At 38.0% G+C, this 12,361-nt stretch overlaps 1 protein-coding gene across 6 annotated transcripts in view; it reads left to right on the top strand.

Moving 5' to 3' along the window:
- LOC128695392 (nuclear factor of activated T-cells 5-like) overlaps positions 1 to 12,361 on the top strand; it is a 122,709-nt gene that overhangs the window by 72,848 nt on the left and 37,500 nt on the right. For all 6 annotated transcript variants that reach the window (XM_070095544.1, XM_070095543.1, XM_070095547.1 and 3 more), the window contains 4 exons: positions 447 to 637; positions 4,732 to 4,910; positions 7,694 to 7,884; positions 10,546 to 10,684. In XM_070095544.1, the coding sequence (XP_069951645.1) occupies positions 447 to 637; positions 4,732 to 4,910; positions 7,694 to 7,884; positions 10,546 to 10,684 (700 nt within the window). The remainder of the gene's footprint in view (positions 1 to 446; positions 638 to 4,731; positions 4,911 to 7,693; positions 7,885 to 10,545; positions 10,685 to 12,361) is intronic.

Genomic DNA, 12,361 nt, shown 5'->3' with positions numbered 1-12,361 from the left:
CCCCTCTGGGTTTTCTGCTATTTTCTTTCTAGTTCTTTCTTATTTCCTCTTATCTCCATGGGGAAGTGGAACAGAATTCTTCCTCTGTAAGCCATGCGTGTTGTAAGAGGCGACTAAAATGCCGGGGGCAAGGGGCTAGTAACCCCTTCTCTTGTATAAATTACTAAATTTAAAAAATGAAACTTTCGTTTTTCTTTTTTGACCACCCTGCCTTGGTGGGATAGGACCAGTTTGTTGAAAAAAAAAAAATACATTTTTCTTATTGTAAAACCCGTAACAAAAAAATTTGGAGTGGTTTTTTGGGGGACTGGAACGGTTTAATGGCATTTCAGTTAATTTCAATGAGGAAAATTGATGTAATATACGAGCAAATTAAGTTACAAGCTCGGTCATGGAACGAATTAAACTTGTAAGTCAAGGTACCACTGTATAAACTTTTATTTCAGTTGATTGGCTATAATAAATCTACAGTGGTGCAAGTTTTTGTTGGGTGTGATTCAGAGAAGATAGGACCACACATGTTCTACCAAGTTTGTCGAGTCAGTGGCAAAAACTCAACACCATGTAAAGAACGGAGACTTGATGGCACTGCCTTGATTGAGGCTTCTCTCAACCCTGAAACAGACATGACCATGAGGTATGTTGCTTTGTTATTTTAATTTGCTATATGTAGATATTTGAATCAGTTTACAGTTAAATTCCAGATTCACAGGTTTTATACTCCTAAATACTACCTGATAAGGTAAGTCCTCACTTAATGTCATCGATAGGTAGCTTAATTGATATAAACACCAGGGGTGCACATTTAGCACTCATTGTAACAGGTTAAATCAAGGAATAAATGTTTGCAAGGCGAAAACTGTAAAGAACCTCTCCTACCACCACGCAGCTCAAAAACGAATATGCCGGGGCCACAGACAGTGGCCCCGGCTGGGAATCAGTTTTTTTTTCATCAGTATTATAATGAAGTGACGTGAACTTAGAACTTACTGTAATCTAAGACCTGTGAATAGTACAAAATTGTTTTCATAATAAATTTTATTTCAGGTTTGGACTCATTCTGGTTTTATTGAACATTTCTCTTTAAATATCACCCTTACCTAAGTAATTTTGAGATTCACAAGAAAGAGTGAACATAGTGATTTGGGTGTGGGAAAACAATTGAATACATTTTGAGGTCCTCTGGCAAGTTATCAGTTTAAGGCTCGTGCAACAACCCTGAAAAAAAATAGCCACCACTAGATAATCAAATCTAATGAATTTAGGAGTTTGATTGTAGCATTAATTTATCTTGTTCATCTGTTCCTTTTTTTTTTTTTATTCCATTTTTTCAGGCCACTTAAGTGATGGAAATTTCTTTTTCTTTGGTAAATGGTATATGTAAAGTTTTATCATGAAATTTGTAGCATGTAATAGTATTATTTATAAAGTGTAACCCTGCTGAGTCAAAGGCATCAAGGGTAGAAACTTTAATTTTCATGTTATTGTACAAATAGTCCATGGGAGGGCTCATCATCCCCCCCTCCTTTTTTAAAGTGGGCCAAAATTCAGTGAAATGCATTTTTTTTTTTCAACAAGTCGGCAGTCTCCCACCGAGGCAGGGTGACCCAAAAAGAAAGAAAATCCCCAAAAAGAAAATACTTTCATCATCATTCAACACTTTCACCTCACTCACACATAATCACTGTTTTTGTAGAGGTGCTCAGAATACAACAGCTTAGAAGCATATACGTATAAAGATACACAACATATCCCTCCAAACTGCCAATATCCCAAACCCCTCCTTTAAAGTGCAAGCATTGTACTTCCCATTTCCAGGACTCAAGTCCGGCTATATAAAAATAACCGGTTTCCCTGAATTCCTTCACTAAACATTACCCTGCTCACACTCCAACAGCTTGTCAGGTCGCAAATACCATTCGTCTCCATTCGCTCCTATCTAAGACGCTCACGCACGCTTGCTGGAAGTCCAAGCCCTTCGCCCACAAAACCTCCTTTACCTCCTCCCTCCAACCTTTTCAAGAATGACCCTTACCCCGCCTTCCTTCCCCTACAGATTTATACACTCTCCATGTCATTCTACTTTGATCCATTCTCTCTAAATGACCAAACCACCTCAACAACCCCTCTTCAGCCCTCTGACTAATACTTTTATTAACTCCACACCTCCTAATTTCCACACTCCGAATTTTCTGCATAATATTTGCACCACACATTGCCCTTAGACAGGACATCTCCACTGCCTCCAACCGCCTCCTCGCTGCAGCATTTACAACCCAAGCTTCACACCCATATAAGAGTGTTGGTACTACTATACTTTCATACATTCCCTTCTTTGCCTCCATAGATAACGTTTTTTGTCTCCACATATACCTCAACGCACCACTCGCCTTTTTTCCTTCATCAATTCTACGATTAACTTCATCCTTCATAAATCCATCTGCCGACACGTCAACTCCCAAATGTCTGAAAACATTCACTTCTTCCATACTTCTCCTCCCCAATTTGATATCCAATTTTTCTTTATCTAAATCATTTGATACCCTCATCACCTTACTCTTTTCTATGTTCACTTTCAACTTTCTACCTTTACACACTCCCAAACTCGTCCACTAACTTTGCAATTTTTCTTTAGAATCTCCCTTAAGCACAGTAAATTGCAAATGTAGGCATTTAATGCATGGCATTTTAAACACAATTAAAATTAACTGCACTATTTGTCTTGAGCATTTCCTCAGCTTGATCATGTGCTTAATCATATATGCAAGCATTACCCCTCTGGATTGCAACACTGAGATACTTGAACAGGAAATATAAACTTAGTTTTATTCTATAATTCCCTGCAGAGGATCTAGTAACTTGGCAGTAAACTAAAGCATTAAGAGGGGTAACTCAGGGTCAAGATTATAATCTTATATTGTGACTACTACCTTCTACTACTACTACCTTCTACTACTACTGCCTTCTACTACTACTACTACCTTCTTCTACTACTACCTTCTACTACTACTACTACCTTCTACTTTCTACTACTACTACTACTACTACTACTACTACCTTCTACTTCTACCTTCTACTACTACTACCTTCTACTACTACTACCTTCTACTACTACTACCTTCTACTACTACCTTCTACTACTACTACCTTCTACTACTACTACCTTCTACTACTACCTTCTACTACTACCTTCTACTACTACTACCTTCTACTACTACTACTACTACCTTCTACTACTACTACTACCTTCTACTACTACTACATTCTACTACTACTACCTTCTACTACTACTACCTTCTACTACTACTACCTTCTACTACTACTACCTTCTACTACTACTACTACCTTCTACTACTACTACTACCTTCTACTACTACTACCACCTTCTACTATACTACTACCTTCTACTACTACCACCTTCTACTACTACCACCTTCTACTACTACCACCTTCTACTACTACCACCTTCTACTACTACCACCTTCTACTACTACTACTACTACCACCTTCTACTACTACCACCTTTTACTACTACTTCTACTACCTTCTACTACTACTAGCTTCTACTACTACTACTACTACTACTACTACTACTACTACTACTACTACTACCACCACCACCTCCTGCCTATATATACCCTTCCCTCTCTTTTTCGTTAGTGTGACTTTGTAAATGGTCCAAGTCGGACTGAAACATCGTTGTAAGCCCCTCTTTTCTATGTGCGGGTTATTTGTGCTCATTTGATTTTTTATTATTAATTTGTTAATTTTACATGTATTTTTTAATGCAATGGCCGTCTCCCACTGAGGCAGGGTGACTCGAAAAAGAAACATTCACCATCATTCACACTGTCACTGTGATTAATTTTTTTTTTAAGACAGCCATTTCCCAAATTATTTTACCTAATTATTTCAGAATTATTTTACCTAAATGATACTAATACTAGTATGAAATATTTTCGTCAGCTTCAGCTGTTAAAATCATAACATTGGTACCAATGTGCTGAAGTTAATTACAAGTATGATGGGTTGTAATAGAATGTTTAAATATTTTGATGGCAGGAAGTGCTTTACTTCCAGAAAGTAATGGGATAAGTATAAATGGTTCAGTATTGTACCAATAATCCAAAGGCTTGTTTCAGATGATATAAAAAACAGAATTTGTTAGGAAATTTAGTTCAAAAGGAACTGGTAATAGGAAAACATTTCTAGAAGTTGGAGTAAAAGATAATTTAAAATACATAATTTGAAGTGAGGGGTTGCTTTATTATTATTATTATTATTATTATTATTATTATTATTATTATTATTATTATTATTATTAACACATCAGCTGATTCCCACCAAGGCAAGGTGGCCTGAAAAGAAAAACTTTCATCATCATTCACTCTATCACTGTCTTGCCAGAGGTGTGCTTACACTACAGTTATAACACTGCAACATAACACCCCTTCTTCAGAGTGCGAACACTGTACTTCCCATCTCCAGAACTCAAGTCCAGCCTGCTGGTTTCCCTGAATCCCTTCATAAATGTTAGGTTACTCGCACTCCAACAGCACATCAAGTATTAACAACCATTTGTCTCCATTCACTCCTATCAAATACATCACGCATGCATGCTGGAAGTCCAGCAAGCATAAAAGTTGCTATTTTATGATTGTAAAATAGGAAATTGATCAAAATTGAAGTAGAAATTTCTGAAATGACTAATAAATTTTTTTTTATAAACAGCTGTGACTGTGTAGGCATCTTAAAAGAGCGCAATGTGGATGTGGAGCACAGGTTCAAGGCAGCAGTATCACGAGGTCGCAAGAAAAGCACAAAGTGTCGACTAGTATTCCGCACATTTGTCACTCTTTCAGATGGTACCAGAGAGACCCTGCAGGTTGTCTCACAGCCCATTGCTTGTAGTAAGTAATCATCAGTACCTCATATTTCAATTATTTTAAATGTACTTGTTGGTTTTTAGTTGTTATATAAGAGTCAACTTGCATTTAATATTATAGTTAGTCAGATAAATTGTTCAGTTACTTAAAACTTTTTATGTATAATACGGTAATTGTCATTTTCATATAATATTCTTTAATACGGTACTGTACTGTATTTGAATACAGCCTATTATGACTGGTACCTTTGCACTTAACAGGACTATTTGCCACCTTAGATTTTTCATTTATTTTTGCAAGGATGTTTACATTTTACTAACAAAGTCATGAATTCAAAGTGCTTGTGTTCACTTTTCAATAATTAGTTTCTGCTGGTTAAAAGTGAATTCATTGGAGTAATTATATAATTGTTTGTGGCTGAGGAAACTCCAGTTATTGGAGTTCTCATTTTTTCTTCCCTTTCTGGTATGTTAATTTAGGTTATAGCATATGGGTTGAATTTAAAAAAGTTTATACCCCTATTTGGTTTTGTTGCATATTTTTTTTTTTTTTTTAACAAGTCGGCCGTCTCCCACCGAGGCAGGGTGACCCAAAAAGAAAGAAAATCCCCAAAAAGAAAATATTTTCATCATCATTCAACACTTTTACCTCACTCACACATAATCACTGTTTTTGCAGAGGTGCTCAGAATACCTCCATCTCCCCATCTACTAACTCCCCTACTCTGTTTTTAACTGATTAATCCATTCATTCCCTAGGCTTTCTTAACTTGTTTAACTCAAAAAAATTTTCTTATTTTCATTAAAATTTCTTGACAGTGCCTCTCCCACTCTATCATCTGCTCTCCTTTTGCACTCTCTCACCACTCTCTTCACCTTTCTTTTACTCTCCATATATTCTGCTCTTCTTATAACACTTCTGCTTTGTAAAAACCTCTCATATGCTACCTTTTTCTTGTTTACTTTTACTTCATCATTCCACCAATCATTCCTTCTTCCTCCTGCCCCCACCCTCCTATAACCACAAACTTCTCCACATTCTAATACTACATTTTTAAAACTATTTCAACCCTCTTCAACCCCCCCCACTACTCATACTTCCACTAGCCCACCTTTCTGTCAATAGTTGCTTATATCTCACCCGAACTTCCTCCTTCCTTAGTTTATACACTTTCACCTCCCTCTTACTTGTTGTTGCCATTTTCCTCCTGTCCCATCTACCTCTTACTCTAACTGTAGCTACAACTAAATACAGTGGACCCTCGACTAACGCTATTAATCTGTTCCTGAAAGCTCATCGTTAGTCAAAATTATCGTTAGTCAAGTTAATTTTCCCCATAAGAAATAATGTAAATCAAATTAATCCGTGTAGGACACCCCAAAGTATGAAAAAAAAATTGTTTTTACCACATGAAATATTAATTTTAATACACACAAACTGAAGAAGACATGCACAGTTACATGACACTTACCTTTATTGAAGATCTGGTGATGATTGATGGGATGGGAGGAGGGGAGAGTGTTGATGGTCTTAGTGTTTAGAAGGGGAATCCCCTTCCATTAGGACTTGAGGTGGCAAGTCCTTTTCCGGGGTTACTTCCCTTCCCTTTAAATCTCTCAAACCAACCTTTGCTGGCCTTAAATTCACTCACATCACCACTAGTTGCTGGCATTTTTTTAATTAAATCGTCATGCAACTTCCTAGCCTTTTCACATATGATCGCTTGAGAGATGCTATCTCCTGCTATCTGTTTTTCGTTTATCCAAACCAATAACAGTCTCTCAACATCTTCGAGTACTTGCGATCTCAGTTTCAAAAACATAGTTGCACCTTTGGCAAGAACAGCTTCCTTGATTGCCGTTTTCTTGCCCACAATAGTAGCGATGGTTGATTGGGGTTTTGTGTACAACCTGGCCAGCTCGGAGACACGCACTCCACTTTCATACTTAGCAATGATCTCTTTCTTCATATCCATACTAATTCTCACCCTTTTTGCTGTAGGGTTGGCACTAGAAGCTTTCTTGGGGCCCATGGTGAATTATTTTGCAGGTGCAATCACTAAAAAGGCTGTGATAATATGAAATGTTCCGATTGCATGCTTGGAAGCGACCGCGGTGGCTGGCTGGCTTGTAAACACTGGCCAGAAGTGGACGCGTCTCAGACGGAACAAATAGTGTTGGTCGAGTTTTTTAGCGCTAGTTGAGGCAAAATTTTTGCCTTAAAATGTATCGCTAGTCGGATTTATCGTTAATTGATACCATCGTTGGTCGAGGGTCCACTGTAATAATCCGATATATTAGTTGCCCCTCTATAAACATGTACATCCTGGAGCCTACCCATCAACCTTTTATCCACCAATACAAAATCTAACAAACTACTTTCATTACGTGCTACATCATACCTTGTATATTTATTTATCCTCTTTTTCGTAAAATACGTATTACTTATTACCAAACTTCTTTCTACACATAGCTCAATTAAAGGCCCCCCAGTTACATTTACCCCTTTTCCTGTATAAATTACTAAATTGACAAAGAAGAAAAACTTATGTTTCTTCTTTTTTGGGTCACCCTGCCTTGGTGGGAGACAACCAAAAACATCTCTCTTCTTTCAACACGTCAGCCATCTCACACTGAGGCAGGATGGCCCATAAAGAAACACACTCTCATCATCATTCAACACTTTCACCATCATTCACACACAATCACTGGCTTTGCAGAGGTGCCCAGATATGACAGTTTAGATATCATATTTGTTTCTTACCAATATAAATTACTTGTTTTAAGGCTAATATGTTCTTCCAACAGCTCAGCCACCAGGGGTACCAGAAATCTGTCGCAAATCTTTGTCAAAATGCTCTGTGACGGGGGGAGAGGAAATGTTCATCTTCGGCAAAAACTTCCTAAAAGATACATTGGTCATCTTCCAACAAAATGGCACCAAGTCACAACCAATATGGGAGGAGAAAGTTGCACCGGACAAGGAGACTCTCCAGTCTGTACGTTTGATGTACTCTGTAATCTAATTCAATCTCAAAAATTGTAAAGTAGGGAGTGCTAAATTTAGTTGATGAATAATTTTAATATTTTGGTGATCACACCAATGACATCTATAAACTATTTACCCCTTAACAGTGGCATTCCCAGAAATTAAAATTCCTGTGTGCTTAGGGCAAGATTTTTTTTTTTATACAGCTTGAAGGAGTACATTTTTATGAATTGAATAACACTAAAATGAGTGGTATCCAATAAGAACTTGAGATTTTTACGGTCTTGAAGTTGGCAAAAAAATGGTCACTTGCCAGCACAACCAAGAGTATAAATGCTGCATGGAGGCAAAGAAGGAAATGTATGAGAGTATAGTGGTACCAGCACTTTTATATGGGTGTGAAGCACGGATTGTAAATGTTGCAACAAGGAGGAGGCTGGAGGCAGTGGAGATGTCATGTCTAAGGTCAATATGTGGTATAAATACTATGCCGAGAACTCGTAGTGTGAAAATTAGGAGGAGGTGTGGAATTACTAAAAGTGTTATTCATAGGGTTGAGGAGGGGTTGTTGAGGTGGTTTGGTCATTTAGAGAGGGTGATACAAAATAGGATAACTTGGCGGGTGTATACATCTGTAGTGAAGGGGAGGAGGGGTAGGGGTCATCCTAGGAAAGGATGGAGGGAGGGGATAAAAGAGGTTTTGTGCGCAAGGGGCTTGGGAATGCAGCAGGCAGGTGTGAGTGTTTTTGATAGGAGTGAACGAAGACGAATAGTTTTTGGGACTTGACGAGTCGTTTAGTGTGAGTGTGTTGCCAGTTATGATTTTTTTTTTTAATGTTTAACACTAAATATTTAGTACACTGTTTCTAATAGTAGATGTATTGCAGTGTGTTTTAATACTTCAAACTTGGGGGAAGTGATAACCCCAACATTGTTCCACTTGTAATATACAATATAAATTAGAGCAAATATTTTTTTTTTCATTTTTTACTGCTTTAGTCTACTAATACTATGTACAATTTTTTTTTTTAATTCTTGGATGGTGTGGACAAGTTTCAGATCAAGGGTATGGACAGTGAAAGGGTTAAGCTGTGATGGTTAGTATGCACCTAATTGTCCACATGACATTGATTAGCTTTAGCAATACACACTTAGATATAGATGGCATAGGTAGGTATTATCCTTGTCTATATAAATTAAAAATTTTATGCAGAGTATTTAAAGACATTCTTTGTTGATATTAACCCTTTGAGGGTCCATAGGCCAAATCTCAGAGTGACAGCCAGGGTCCAAGAATTTAAAAAAAAATTTTTTTTATTTTTTTCTTATGAAATGGTAGAGAATCTTTTTCTGAAGGTAATAAAACAAAAAGTACGAAATTTGGTGGAAAATTGACGAAGTTAAACTCTCGTGAATTTTGCTGCATCAGTGATATTTACGCATTGCGATTTTGCAGACTTAGACTCCCATTTTAGGCCAACTACATTATTCCAGTCGACCAAATTCTTAGCTATTTCGCTAGTATTAGTTCTATTTTATCAATTGAGCACAAGAAATTGCCCAGTCAACTGTTTCATCTACCCAATATGTGATTGGAAATTGGTAATTCGGCCAATTTAACAAAAAATTCAGAATATTCGAATTTCAAATTATTGTCCAGAATAAATAATGCAGGGATTCCTGGCACTAAACTAACATATCCTCTGTTTATTAGCTACGTTTTCAGGCTTTGCAACTGAATTCTATTTTTATTCACATAATGAATTTTTATCCACACCAAAAAATAGAAGATTTACTGTTATGCAATATTGTAATAATTATATAAATAGTATCAGCACATTCTTTTTTTTTTTTTTTTGTTTTTTTTTTCAACAAGTCGGTCGTCTCCCACCGAGGCAGGGTGACCCAAAAAAGAAAGAAAATCCCCAAAAAGAAAATACTTTCATCATCATTCAACACTTTCACCACACTTGCACATTATCACTGCTTTTGCAGAGGTGCCCAGAATACAACAGTTTAGAAGCATATACATATAAAGATACACAACATATCCCTCCAAACTGCCAATATCCCAAACCACTCCTTTAAAGTGCAGGCATTGTACTTCCCATTTCCAGGACTATATGAAAATAACCGGTTTCCCTGAATCCCTTCACTAAATATTACCCTACTCATTCATGAACATATATTAGACCCACCAGCTGGCGTGTATTAGACACGTGACGTCTTTTGTTTACTCTTGAACTTCAGCAAAAATTGAACGTTTCTGCTAAATTGAGCTCAGTTTCAAGCCATTTCGTTACTAAAATCAATCAGAATCATCGCTATTTCTATAATATATCTTCTATTCTATCAAATGAGACCAAGAAATCATGAATACAACTGTAAAAAGCATACGAAAAAAGACTGCAAAGTCGCTGTTTGAATCCAAAGATACGGATGGAGTTTTTTCCCTCATCATGCACTGTGCTGCAGTATTTGTTTTATGTGGTGCACACTTACCACATAGGTATATTATATCATATCTAGGCCCAGGTTTACCACTTACAGCTTATCTGAGTGAGCTGAGCTCATGCCATAGTTCTACAGCTTGGCCCAGGCTTCAAAGCCGTAGAACTACGTGATGGACCCTCAAAAGGTTAAGTCTGTTAATGTTCTATTCTTGCTGCAGATTCACTTAATTGTGATGGTTCCCAAGTATTACGATCAATCAATAACAGAGGAGGTGACAGTGGATGTTATGGTGTCATCTGGTGGCAAAACTTCAGAATCTCACAGCCTGACATATGTGCCGCTCGTGATCAAGAAGGGTAAGTAGTGTGGCAGCTATGGTGGCTGTCATGTGTCTTGCTTGAAATCATCCGTGCTGGCCCATTCAAGGGAAGGGAGAGGATCATCATCATGCTGATACATACCTTGAAAAGATTACCAGCAGATGTTTGAATGTTTTTGTGCAATAATAAAATAAAGCTCTTCATTTGTGTATTGCCCCTTGTAAGCCCTTACCTGTCATTCCCCATTTTTTGTTTGGTATTCAACCCAATAGCTTGTCATAAATTTGTTAAAAATCCTTATTCTCCTTACTGAAGAGCAAAAACTTGAAGATTAATTATTATTATATGCATTATTTTAAGTACAATACAGTAAATATCAGATACCAGAAAAATGCCTTCTCTTTCCTTGATTACCTGCTTGATTTTAAAGTTTAATAAAAAAATTGTATTTTTAACACCTTGCATTTTTGTGAGGAAATAAAGTTTAGAATTTGCTGTTAATGCTGCTTGTCAGAAGAGCATCAGGCAGGTAGACCAGCTTCATTAATCACCAGCACATGTTTAGTCTCGTCTATTCTCCTCCAGAGCCTTGCCAAGGGAAACTTTTCTCAATTTGGGTTGGGAGGACTCAGGGCTCAACACTGCAACCTCATGTCACTAGAGAAGGCAGCAGGTGTTTATGGTCCTTTGGCGCCCAGTCTGTGCTCACTTGGGCGTCATAGTCCAGCTACACCCTCTTGTAAGGGCAGACTGCTAGTCCATAGTGCATCATTGTGCCAACTTGTGACAACTTTGATTCCAGTTCAACTTTCATTTCTGACATTCACTTTTTTTTTTTTTAATCTGTGGGCATGACTTGAAAGTTCACCAGCTGACCCCCCTTTTATCATATTGAGACTTCTTGCTGAAATTGATTAGTTAGTACTTTTTTCAAACTTAAAGCCAACCATCAACTGGCATCAAAGTTGTATAGTCTGCCCTTCCTTGGATACTGAGAGTGCTACGTTATTGGCCGTGCTGCTGCTGGTGGAGGGTGGAGGCTCTGGAGGTGGGTAGTTGAGGCAGGGATGGGGCCACTAACATCCCCCTCTCATATCCTGGTGTGTATGCAGACCACATCAGGCTGCATCCTCACTAGATGGGGCTAACACATGCAGTCAGTTGTCAGTAAGCAGTATTGAGATTTTCAGTTACTTAGCAAACTTTTTAATTTATGAACCGGTAAATATCTTTCCTACTTTGAATAAGCATGTGTTGCCTATGATCTTGATCATGTGGGCTTTCTCAATCATTTCATGAGGGTGGTTGCCCTGTTTTGTGGTTGGAGATCTGGGTTGTGCCATTATCAGGCTGGCCATCCCAGGTCTCCCTTGTACCATTCTCATGCCATTGCCATTGTGCATGTGCAAGATTTAGGAAGCCCGGGATGCTTAATGCATCCCACCAATAAACCCCCAAAATGCGGTGCCTCTCTGTTAGTTACATAGGTGTCGCCGATCACTCTCTTGTCTGAGATTGGCGTGGTGTGGCAGCGCACTCGTGGCAGCATCGCAGCCGTGGTCCCGTAAGTGCCAGGGACCTACCCAGCAGGTGGTGTCGCTCGCTTGCTGCTCTTTATCACCTTCACCCCTCACCAATCATATCTCACTTCACCACACATCAGCCTGTCACTTACCCTTTGCAGCATAAGATATTCATTTGTAGTATTACACA

The sequence above is a fragment of the Cherax quadricarinatus genome, chromosome 50 (genome assembly GCF_038502225.1).
Source record: "Cherax quadricarinatus isolate ZL_2023a chromosome 50, ASM3850222v1, whole genome shotgun sequence".
NCBI lineage: Eukaryota > Metazoa > Arthropoda > Malacostraca > Decapoda > Parastacidae > Cherax > Cherax quadricarinatus.
This window is presented reverse-complemented; position numbering and strand designations above follow the sequence as displayed.